The 13,109-nt window shown below is 33.1% G+C and overlaps 1 protein-coding gene across 10 annotated transcripts in view; it reads left to right on the top strand.

Moving 5' to 3' along the window:
- Positions 1–13,109, top strand: part of DLG1 (discs large MAGUK scaffold protein 1) — a 272,972-nt gene that overhangs the window by 154,763 nt on the left and 105,100 nt on the right. For all 10 annotated transcript variants that reach the window (XM_042955806.1, XM_042955805.1, XM_042955810.1 and 7 more), the window contains one exon: positions 7,176–7,229. In XM_042955806.1, coding sequence (XP_042811740.1) covers positions 7,176–7,229 — 54 coding nt within the window. The remainder of the gene's footprint in view (positions 1–7,175; positions 7,230–13,109) is intronic.

The following is a 13,109-nucleotide window of genomic DNA, read 5'->3' as shown; positions in this document are numbered from 1 at the left end:
TTCCAAATTTTTAGTTGTGGTAAGATACACATAATGTAAAAATTTACCATCTTAAAACCATTTTTAAGTTTATATATCATTGGTAGTAAGTACATTCATTTTTGTGCAACCATCACTGTCATTCATCTACAGAACTCTTTTCATCTTTCCCTTGTGAAAAACCCACTGCAGACATTGTACTCAGTGGTGAAAGACTGAAAGTATTTCCTCTAAGAATATGTAGAAAATAAAAAGCACTGTGACAATAATATTTGCTTTTATAATTGCCCTTATAGTTATCTTTACTGAGATCTTTATTGCTTCAAACACCTTGAGTTACACTCTGGTGTCCTATCATTTCCACCTGCAAGACTCTCATTAGCATTTGTTTTTGGTTTTCTATTTTTTTCAGGACAGCTCTACTGGTAATGATCTCCTTCAGCTTTTGTTTATCTGGGAATATTTTAATTCCTCCCTCACATTTGAAGGACAGTTTTACCAGAGATAGGGTTCTTGGTTGACAAGGGGTTTCTTTTAGTACTTTAAATATATATATCAGCCCACTGCCTTCTCACCTCGAGTTTCTGATGAGAAATTTGTTGATAATCTTATTGAAGATCCCTTGTATGTAATAAGTCACTTTTTTCTTGCTGCTCTCAAAATTCTTTTTGTCTTTCAACAATTTTTTTTTAAAGTTTATTTTGAGAGAGACAGAGATGGCACAAGTTGGGGGAAGGGCAGAGAGAGAGGAAGAGAGAGAATCCCAAGCAGGTTCTACCATGCCAGCACAGAGCCCAACGCAGGGCTCGAATCCACAAAGCTGAGAGATCATGAGCTGAAACCAAGAGTTGGATGCTTAACCAAATGAACCACCCAGGCACCCCCGTCTTTCAACAATTTGATTATAATATGTCTCGATGTGAATCATCCTACCATGAGTTTGTGGAGCTTCTTGGATGTTTGTACTCTTGTGGTGATAGTGTTGTTTTTATCATATTTGCGAATGTTTTGGCCATTATTTCTTCAGATATTTTTTCTGTTCCTTGATCTCTCCTCTTCTGAGACAGACGTCCATGAGGTGTGTGTTGGTCCTCTTCATGGTGGCCCTAGGTCCCTTAGAATCTGGTCATTTTTCTTTAGTTTTGTTTTTGTTTTTGTTTTTGTTTTTTTTCTGTTCTCAGACTTAATTTCCACTGTCCTATCTTCAAGTTTGTTAATTCTTCTGCCTGCTTGCATCTGCCTTTGAATTACTCTATTGAATTTTTCATTTCTATTATTGAACTTTTCAACCCCAGAATTGCCTTTTAACTTTTTTATTTTTTATAGATTTTTCCATTTTACCTATTATAAATTTCCCCATATTTCATTTTGTCTACTTTCCCTTTTAGTTCCTTAAACATATTTAATATGGTTGTTTCAAAGTCTTTGTCTAGTAGGTCTGCCACCAGGTTTTTTTAAAGGCAGTTTATCTTTTCTTTCTTTCGTTCTTTCTTTTTCTCCTTTGAATGGGCCACTCTTTACTGTTTCTTGGCATGCCTTTCGTTTCTTTGCTGAAAACTGGACATTTGACTCCTATGATGCTTTAACTCTGGAAATCAAGTTCTCCTGTTTCCTAAGGTTTGCTGTTTTTTGTTTTTATTTTTGTTATTGTTGTTACTGTTTTAATTGTTGTAGGCTAGCTCTGTGCCAAGAAATCAGTCTGCAGTACAAACTTAAGGTCTTCCTTAGGTCTTTTCTTTGCCTAAACCTTCCCTGGACGGGTACAGTGGCTTTCTAATTTCCCTTATATATGTGACTACTTTTGAATATCCTAGGTGTCTGTGTCTGACTCTCAAAAGGGGAAAAATAGAAAAATGAAATGGTGGGAGGAGATGTTTGCCCTTTAAATCCTCTGGATGTCACTTGAACCAGAGGGGGAGGGACTTGTATCAATGGGAAGATGACAGTAATGGCCACTGCTTCTTTGTCTGCACCTCTGTGATCAGAAGCAGCAGTTAGCAATCAGAGCACAGATCCCCTATATTTGGAGAGTAGGTTTTTTGTCCCTCCTAGTTTGTGCAAGTTTTGTGCCAGCAACTCCAAGAACACTTGCACAGCTAACTGTTACAGGGCAGAGGGGTGGGAGTTGGACAGCTGCTACTGTGCTAAGAGCTGAGATGATTGAATTAACTACAATTTACCATCCAGTACTTCCCCTGAAGTTGCAAGCCTCCTATAGCCTATTCTGGGATTCAGTAGAATTTCAAAATAGATATATCAGATAGATTCTGCCAGTGCAGTTGTTGTCTAGATGACAAATTTGTGTTGCTTCCTATTTTGCCATCTTCTCAGAATCCATCCTATTTATTTTTACATTCACTCTAACTTAAATTGATCACCTAAGTGATAGCATTTAACTTTTTTAATGCAATGTCTCAAATTAGAATCCAAGATGTGTTCTGGGATTTGTAAGTTCTTCATATGAAAAAACACTTTTTTTATAATTTAGTAGGAGAGAAGGAGACTGTCATTAAGCAAATAACATAATGAAACTTTGATAAATAGTAAGAAGGAGAAATACAATGCACAGCATAAACACATTTTCTAAACTCCTAATTTTGGCCTGTTTTAAATAACGAGATTTTAGAATTATTTTAACAGTTTGTTTTTTTTAATGTAATACTGCTTTCTGAAATTGTGTAAGAATGCTGCATTGTGTTACAGCAGCAATCCCTATGAGGCCCGTTATTAATGAGATGGAATAGTAAAAATTTGGATGAGCAAAATTATGTTTGAGTCTTGTTATTGATACTTGGGTCAAATTCTCAGGGGTTTGTTAGTTCCTCTTTTTGGAATATCCCTTCTCCCTTTAGTAAATCTCTAAGTGAATTGTAGGACTTTATTATTGTCCTAGTTGAAACATACACAATGGTATATGTTGTTATATATACTATATACAACGGTATATGTTGGTTTCTATGGTTGACAACAAATTTTCCTTTACTATTTGCTGAATCCTCACACAGTCCTCTTGGGTAAAGGCATGTGTTGCTGTCCCTTTATAGATGGAGAAAATGAGTTTCAAGAACACTTATGACTTACCTATACAGTCAGAGTTACTGAATAGTAGAGTGAGATAGAAACATCATTAGAACCAAGTCTTTTGATGTCATTTGAAGTGAGGTGCAGGGAAGAGTTTTTCTTCATTTGAAATAATTTTCAAATAGATTCTTCTTAAGTTTTTTTGTTTGACTCCTAAGCAGAGCTGATAATTTCATGTCACCTGTTCTGCTACCCACTATCCCATTTACAGATCCCAAGGTCTTAAGCTAACCAGATTTGCTACCATTTCTGATTTTAGTGTTCTTCCTACCTCAGCTGTTTGAAAGTATGTACTTTCTGTGGCCAAGTTTTTCTGCATCTCTCCCTTCAGAAGTAACCTGTTCTTTAGCTTTTTGTTGCTAGGGTATTGTGTCTTTCTGCATTGTTTATCATACCCTTCAAACACATTAAGATTGTGCTACCCGTTTAATTTTCATTCCTACCTCCTTGAGAGCTTTGGAGGATTACTTTGTCAGATACTATTTCTGTATTTTGTGATACAAGAATTTAGAAAATCTCAAGTGATTAAGTAAGAGTATAGTGTATTCCAAATTAAATGTTTTAATTCTCTACCTTCTAACACAGTCTTAAATATTTTTTCTTTATTTTAGGCAGTTAAACTTGAGGCAGTCAGATCATGCCTCTTGTGCTTCATTTATTATAGGCTCTATTTGAGACCATCTTTTATGATCTTTTTAAATGGCTAGGTTTTCTTATCCTGATAGTACTTTTGGTTGAAATTCTTGCCTAATTCTCAATGTGAACATTCCTGGTTTTTGTCCAATTTCATGTTATTAGCATCATTTCCCTTCAAATATGATCATTCCCACGTTAATTATAAGATACATATAAACATAACTTTATTATATATTACTGTGTTCTTTAAGTCAAAATTACAGATTATTCCACTCATCTATATTTTTTATTTTGAACTGAACTTTAAAGTTGAAATCAGCTTTATGATGTGAATGCTAATATCTTAATAGCAACTCTAACCTATAGTATTTCACAACTGTCTTAGTTATTCACATCCCACAAACTGAATAGTTGTCTCAATATAATTTTTTTGCTTTACTTTTTACTATGAAAAATTTCAGCATGTAGAAAATGTAAATGAAATGTAAAGAAATGTAATGAAATGTAAAGAAATTTCAAAAGTCCTTACATGTAGAGGCAGTAGTAATAAGGTGAATTCCCATGTATACTCATCACTAAACTCCAGCAATCATCAACTCACGTGCACTCATATGATCCATAATCCCTCTCATTCCTGACCTCTCATTGTCATTATTTTATTTGAAGTATATTTAATGCACTGTATCATTCAATATCAGATAGACTTTTTATATGACTAGAATCAAAAGATAACTTCTGTGCAATGATGATGATAACAGACTTTTTTCATTGTATGTTTGTTAATAAATGGGCAGAGGGAACCAAAAGGCTTTGTTGCCTTAATTTTTGAAGAATGTAACTTCTTTTGTGACTTTTTTTTGTGTACCCTTTTCTTTCTTGCTATCCTCTGTAATTGCTTGAGCAAAATAAGGTAAAGTTGTGCCCTTAATTTTTTTAATGAAGTGAAATATTATGAATTTGAGGAATCTCAATGGGTCACTGGGAGATGAATAATTTCAGATACTCATAAAATCTCAAATGTCTGTAAGTTGACTAGTTTTACCTAATAATCTTATATAACTAGTATTTGTACTTCATAGATTTGGTTTTCACTAAATCATCTGAAAATAGATTATTACATTCAAAGGTAGAACTGCATGGAAAGTATATTTAATTTTTATATATAATATTTTTATAATATATAATTTTATATATAATAAAATATTCTCATTTTTAATCTGCTTCATGTAGCCCAGTTGCATATTATATGGTTGTTTAACCATGCAACTGTGTTGTCTTTAAGCATTTTATCGCATTATCATCCAGATGTAGTACTTTGCTGAAAATGGCCTAAAACATTTGAACTCTGAACACTTACCTCTTAGAAATGCCCGTATACTTGGAAGAAGATGGTTATTTTGTGTATAATGTTTCTTTCATGTAGGTTTCATGTATAATTCTTTAGTTAATTGGGATAGCAGAACTATTAATGTTTATAAACATATCCTAAAATTTGTTTAAAGGATAGTTGTCTTTTTGAATGTATGTAAATGTCATTTGATACGGTACATTTATACTCATATAGAAGAAAGATAATTTTGAGGGGGGATCACATACGTTTCTGGTATGTATGTCTGGATATGTTTTTCATTTGGTGTTTATTGCATTTTATTCTTTAAATTTTATTTCATCTACATAATAATTACTTTCCAGCTTACCCAGAAAACCATGCCTTTTTCAATCCATACATAATTAGAGATATGTTATTCTACTTGTTTTTTTGTTTGTTTTGCTCTTGAATTTTTGACCATTGTTATTTGGTGAGTTGTCTAGAATAACGGGTGGAAAGCGATAATTACAACTGAAAATAGAGATTTTTTTTTTCTGGGTGATAAAAGATTGGAATCTTCGTGGTAATAGAAAAACTTCTTCTTGGGAATAGAAAAACTATGATTTCTGACAACTCAGGAAGAGTTCTTTTTTTTTTTTCTCTTTCTATGGCAATAAATAACTTTATTAAAATAATTTTATTAGAAAGTTTATTAGAAAGTTTCAATAGGAAGGGACAAACTGGCAGCATTTTTGAGAAATAAAGAGAGGGTGTACACTTTTCAAATGACAGAGAAGATTATTTCAAATAGCAAAGTTTTAGGCCTAAGAAATTATTAACTTCATTAAAGCAGCAATGTTATATGTCATATTTTCTGGGAACTGTGATATAATAGTAGAACCCTTAAATTTAAGTGTAAAGAACAAGTAAAATGTAACTAAATGCTTATTACATTTTTAAAATATTTTTTAATTAAAAAAATTTTTAATTTATATCCAAGTTAGCATATGGTGGATATTTTATTTTTAAATTTTATTTAATTAATTAATTTATTTATTTATTTTTAAATTTACATCCAAATTAGCCTATAGTGCAACAGTGATTTCAGTAGATTCCTTAGTGCCCCTTACCCATTTAGCCCATCCCCCCCTCCCACATCTCCTCCTGTATCCCTCTGTTTGTTCTCCGTATTTATGAGTCTCTTCTGTTTTATCCCCCTTCCTGTTTTTATATTATTTTTGTTTCCCTTCTCTTATGTTCATCTGTTTTGTCTCTTAAGGTCCTCATATGAGTGAAGTCATAAGATTTTTGTCTCTCTCTGACTTATTTCACTTAGCATAATACCCTCCAGTTCCATCCAAGTAGTTGCAAATGGCAAGATTTCATTCTTTTTGATTGCCAAGTAATACTCCAGTGTGTGTGTGTGTGTGTGTGTGTGTGTGTGTGTGTGTGTGTGTGTGTATTAGGTATAAGATTATTATATATATATGATATATATATATATGATATATATATGTGTGTGTGTGTATATATATGTGTGTGTGTGTGTGTGTGTATATATATATATATATATATATATATATATATATATATATATATATATATACATACCACATCTTCTTTATCCATTCATCCATCAGTAGACATTTGGGCTCTTTCCATACTTTGGCTATTGTTGATAGTGCTGCTATAAACATGGGGGTGCATGTGTCCCTTCGAAACAGCACACCTGTATCCCATGGATAAATGCCTAGTAGTGCAATTGCTGGGTTGTAGGGTAGTTCTATTTTTAGTTTTTTGAGGAACCTCCATACTGTTTTCCAGAGTGGCTACACCAGCTTGCATTACCAAGGAAGAGTTCTTATACAAAGAATGTTTGTGAATTTTTTTAGAAGGCTGGTTAACTTTCTCACAGATCTTAAGAAAATTATGTCTGTTTTAGCAGAAATAATTTATTTCTCAAAAGCAAATCAAATTTAACTGTTTATACTTAATTCTTTTCATCTTCTGGTGCTGGAAACTGGCTCATTGATTAACATATGAAAAGCTCATATAAAATTAAAATTTAAGAAATAGCAAATCTTTCATATGCTTCTAACATTTATGGACATTAATAATTAATGTGTCAATTTTCCTGTTAAGCTAACACGTTTACAATTCTTTCTTTAAGGCAAACCCTCCTCCAGTACTGGTCAACACAGATAGCTTGGAAACATCGAGTTATGTAAGTTCAATTTCCTCCACACATTTAAATAATTCTGCTTTACCTGTTCAGTTTTTGATACATATACAAAGGTAACATCTTCATTTTCTTTAATACATTGGACTTGTGATGTTCTGTCACTAAGCTGTAGTTGTTAAAGTCAGTGAAGCAATACTGTCCTTCTTTGGTTTTTTCCCCATACTTATGCAAAGCAGAAATGTTGAAATAGAAATTTAGGGTTTATTTTTTTAATGATTAATTTTCACTAGAGGCTATCTCTGACTAGTAGTCACTTAAACAATGCCATATATTCAGAGTCATTTTAGAAATCTATTTGAATGACTTGATTTTTAGTACCCAGGCATATATGTATATGTTCACATGTTAAAATAGTTATCTTTGTATTAAATTGATTAGTGCTTCTCTGTAAACTTACTTTGTTAAAAAGCCCTTAAAGATAAATAACCAGAACAGCAGAATCTAATCTAACATTTTTTTACTCCAAAGGAAAATGTCTTCAGAGATGTTTAAGTAGAAGTAGTTCCTGTGCTTTTTTTTTTTAATCAAATGGTACATAATTTTATAGACTGTAAGTCCTTTTTTCCCTGTTTTTGGACTATAGTTGATTGCAGTCTGTATTTTAAAACACTGCCTAATCCAAAATCATGAGGACACTTAGGTTTTCCTCTAAGAGTTTCATAGTTTTAGCTCTTGCATCTAGATCTTTGATCCATTTTGAATTACTTTTATATATTGTGGAGGTAAGAGTACAGCCTCATTCTTTTACATGTGGGTGTCCAATTGTACCATCACCATTTGTTGAAAAGCCTATTCTTTCTACATTGAATGGTCTTGGCACCCTTGTAGGAAATCAGTTATTAATATATGGGTTTATTCTGGATTCTTAATTCTCTACTATTGATCTTTATGTGTATCCTTATGCCAATACCACATAGTCCTGATTACTGTAGCTTTGTAATAAGATTGGAAATCAGAAGGTATAAGTCCTTCAACTTTTTAAGCTTGTTTTGGCTACTCTGGGTTCTTTCCATTTCTGTATAAATTTTAGGACCAGCTTGTCAATTTCTGCACGCAACAAAAGGGCAACTAGGATTTTGGTAGGGATTGATTTGACTGTAGGTAAATGGGGGCAGTATTGCCATCTTATCAATATTATATCTTCTAATCTGTGAACACAGAATGGCTTTCCATTTGTTTACAACTTTAATTGTTCTCGAAATGTTTTAATTTTCACTGTACGAGTCCTACACTTCTTTTGTTTAATATTTATTCCTGAGTATTTTTCTCTTTTAATGCTATTATAAATGGAATTGTTTTTCTTAATTTCATTTATGGATTTCTCATTGCTACTGTATTAGACTATAATGGAATTTTAGGAATTCATTTAGAAACATAATAGATTTTGATCTTATATCCTGCAACCTTATTGAACTCATTCATTAGTTTTTTAGTGTGTAGATTCATTTGGATTTTTTATATAAGATCATGTCATCTGCAAATTGAGATAGTTTTACTTCATCCTTTACAATCAGAATGTATGTACGTATTTATTTATTTATTTAGCCTAATTGCCCTGGCTAGAACCTCCATTATTTCAGTGTTTAATAGAAGTGGCAAGAGCAAATATCCTTGTCTTATTCCTGATCCTTGGGAGAAAGCTTTCAGTCTTTTACCATTAAGTATGCTGTATTATACTCGATTTTCAGTATTAATTGATATAATTTTATTGGCATTGGGGTTGATTCTGTCTCTGTGCATTCCTATTCTTTTTTAAATAGTAAAAAAATGTTAGGGGAAGGCAAAGTTAAGGACAAAAATTCTCAGTTCTTACTGATTTCAGTAATAAGATGGAAATGAAGTAATTTGTTGAAATAATTTCATCTGTTTGTCTTTTTTTTCCTTAAGACATACCACAAATAGTGAAGGTTACAAAAATTCATTTGATTGGACTTTGGTAGTTTTCTTACATACTAAAAGCTTCACTTTTTCGATCTATATCGTGTAATTGATAACTGTAATATTTTTAAATCAGCCTAAATGCTGCTCTTCATTATTCAGTAAAATCTTAATGTAAATTCTTTTGGGGTTAATACTTTGTATTTAGTTATGTTAATTCTTCATTAGGAAGAACATTTTCTTCTTCCCAATACATTCTTATTTTTAGATTCTTACCTTGTAATAGTTTAGACTTTGAAGTTTTTAATTGAAATTACATATTAATAGGAACTATGAGTCACATGAATACTGATAGATAAAATCTTGACTTTCAGTATCTTATAGTTAGAAAGGAATTACTGAGTTGAACCTACACAACAAGGAATTAGTAAATTAAGCCTCCTTTTAAATCTTCCTTTGGAGAACTCTTATACTGACTGTGTAACAGGATTTGTCTGTCCTGTTTGGATATATCGGTGTAGGCTGATGAGAAAATTAAAATCTTTGGGTCTGTAAGGGACTGAGGATATCTATGTTACAATTTTTCCTCTGCCTCTTTATGGCATATATGTACCCATAATTAAAGCAAATTATATTAAAAAGAAAAAAAGTTTACAACTTAATAATTAATAAGTGCTATTCCAATATACTAGCAGTAACTAGTTGGAAATGAGTCCATTAACTCTGTCAATAAAATATGAAATACCTAACAATCAGCTTAACAGGAAATTATAGAGCTTGTAGTAAGAAAACTATAAAACTTTGCGGATGGCATAAAAGAATACCTAGGTAAACAGAGAATAGCTCTTATTGCTGAGCAGGAAGATAACACAGAGATCCTCATTTTCCCCAGATGAATCTGTAAATTTGATATAATACCAGTAATAGTTCCCAAAATGAGAGTGTGTTCAGGTGCAGGGAAGGAGGTGGGAAAGGAAGGGAGAAGGGGTGAGAGAAAAAGAAAGGAAGAACTTTAAAATTTAGTTTCTCTGTTGCACTAACCACATTTTAAGTTCTTAGTAACTATATGTGGGTAGTAACTACTGTATTGGACAAGGCAGATTATAAAATATTTTGTCACAGAAACTGGACAGTGCTGATGTATAGAAAAGTAAAAACTCAAAAATAGCCAAGTAAAATTTAAAATAAAAGTAACTGAGAGATTTCCCTACCAAATAATAAAACATATTATAAGACACCATTAATTAAAGCAGCGTTGTTCTGGTCCAAAACCAGATAGATCAATGGAATACAATTTGCCTTTGATATATGTTGTATAATCTTATTTTTCTTTTGTGGCCAGGTTTTTTTTAGATTAGTTGCTCTTGATTACAGCTCTGTAGGGTTGGTTTTTTTTCCCATATATGTTAGAATTTTTTTTTTTTTTAATATTTAGGAATTTACCAGCTGTTCTTAAATGTCTTTGCTATTTGTGCCTTCCAACCAGACTGCTGCCATAATTTGTTCACCAGTTTACTTTTCTCCATTTGCTCTCCATTTTTATTTTATACTACCATATTTCCTTTTCTGGAAAATCTGTTAAACCTACTTGATGCTCAGAAACTTGAAAGAATATTTCTCATTGCTTAGTACAGCATTCAAGACCTTTCACAGTCAGACCCCAGTCGACTTCTAGTTTCTGCTCCAGCTTTGACCACCTACAGAAGCCCATTTTGTTGATAAGAATAAATTCAAAACCTAGAAAATATTAGCAATGACAGTTCTCAGGAACTATTCTAAGTCTACTCTTATATTTTTAAAGAAGAAAAAAAAACTATTTTGTTAATAATATATTTACTTTGCCTGAAGATTGATCTCTCTCATTTTGTTCCCATGTTACCTCTCACCCTATCCTGTTAATTGAGAGTAATAAACCTTATATGATAATATAAATATTAGGCAAGCATTTCTTTCCTATTGGAAAAGAGGAAATTTTACCTTTTATAAAATTACAAAAAAGAAGGCTAAGCAAACCATTTTGTAGTTTTGCTGGAAAACATATTGCTGTTGAAAATATTAGACCACCATTGCTTTTTTTACTTTTATTGTCAATGAGGTGATACTTACAAAGTAATTTTTGGCTTTGGTAATGTACTCGGCATTTTGAAGCCCAGTTTGGGTATGTGTAATGTTGTATCGAATTGTCTCTATATATGAAATAGCAGTTTTAAGTTATTGAGGCTTTAGAAATAAAGTCATTTGGGGTCCATATTGTCTAATCACTTTTCACCTTTTTATGATCACTCTTATCTAGCTAGAATCCTCACTAGATATCAATGACTTAGCATTAAATTAAGCACGAAGTACATTTACCATATGTTTACCTTTTGAGAAGGCTTAATGGTAAAAATATCAAATTTCTTAAAGCAGAAATCATAAGGTCACAATATAGGAATTTTACTTACTGACATCAAAAGGGCCATATAAGCACTTATGTTGAAATGTTTTCCAGAATAAAATTTCAGAGTATTTAGAAATAAATGAACAAAAATAGAGTTCAGTGTAGCAGTGCTGGGATTTGGCCAAAGCCATATGCTGAGGAAAATGTATTACCTTTAATGGATGAGTTGGGGCACCTGGATGGCTCAGTCAGTTGAGCAGCTGACTTCGGCTCAGGTCATGATCTCATGGTTGGTGGTTTTGAGCCCCGTGTCGGGCTCTGTGCTGACAGCTCAGAGCCTGGTGCCTGCTTTGGATTCTGTGTCTCCCTCTCTCTGTTCCTCCCCTGCTTGCACTCTCTCTCTCTCTAAAATAAATATTAAAAATAGAAGAGTAATCAGCATAAATGAAATAGGCGTTCAGCTCAAGAAGCTTTAAAGAAAGAATAAAGAATTGATAAAAAAAAAAAAAGTAATAGCATAGAATGTGATAGATTAATCAGTAATATTAAAGCCTCTTTGATAAAGACTGAGACTTTTAGCAAGAAAATAAAGACTATACAGATAACCTTTAGAGTAAGAAAAATGGTGTAGCTGCAAATACGAGTTTTGTTTGTTTGTTTGTTTGTTTTTTACTCATAAAAAAGGACTTCCGGAGCACCTGGGTGGCTCTGTTGGTTGAGCATTAGGCTGCACACTGAGCATGGTGCCTGCTTAAGATTTTCTGTCTCCCTCTCTCTCTGCCCCCTCCCTCATGCTTTCTCTCTCTCTAAGATAGATAGATAGAATGAACTTCTAGTCAAGTTGGTAGGATATGTATATGTATATGTATATGTATATGTATATGTATATGTATATGTATATGTATACGTATATGTATAAACCTCTTGCATTCTAGATGCCTAGAAATCTGTTAGGAGGTGGGGGTGGGAGGCCAGTAAACTATCCCCTAAACTGAGAAGGCACTTTGAGACCAAAAAATGAAGCAGACCACTCCTTAGACTTGACACAGTTTTTTATTTGCATGGCTGTCGGGTGGTCAACAGTCTATGGCAGCTGCATGGCTATCCTCTGCAACGTCTGGACCTTAGTTCACAGATTTTATAGAGCAATGGGACTTGCAGAAGGGCATTGTAGTGGGGCACCTGGCTGGCTCAGTTGGAAGAGGATACAACTCTTGATCTCGAGGTTGTGAGTTCAAGCCTCACATTGGGTATAGAGATTATTTAAATCAATAAACTTTTCAAAAAATGGCTTAAAGAAAGAAGGGCATTGTAATGAGATCAGAGGAGGGTTCACATGCACTTAATTGACTACGAACTTTAATTAGATTTTGTGGTGCCACCTGTGCATCAGGGAGGGGAAAGACTATATTATCTCAATAGATTCGTGGGAGGCCAAAGCAAGCCTCATCCTGGCCTTGGCAGGCATTCCTGAGGTATGTATCTTAATTTCCAAAGGGTCCAGAACTCATGACACTGAGAGGTCATCAAGTGAACATGAACAAGATGGTGGGCCAAAGGTGGAGGCAGTATTGTCAGCACTCCGACAAAATCTGAGATTAAAA

This window comes from Panthera leo, chromosome C2 (assembly GCF_018350215.1).
Source record: "Panthera leo isolate Ple1 chromosome C2, P.leo_Ple1_pat1.1, whole genome shotgun sequence".
Taxonomy (NCBI): domain Eukaryota; kingdom Metazoa; phylum Chordata; class Mammalia; order Carnivora; family Felidae; genus Panthera; species Panthera leo.
Note: the sequence above shows the minus strand (reverse complement) of the source record. Positions and strands in the feature narration are given on the sequence as shown.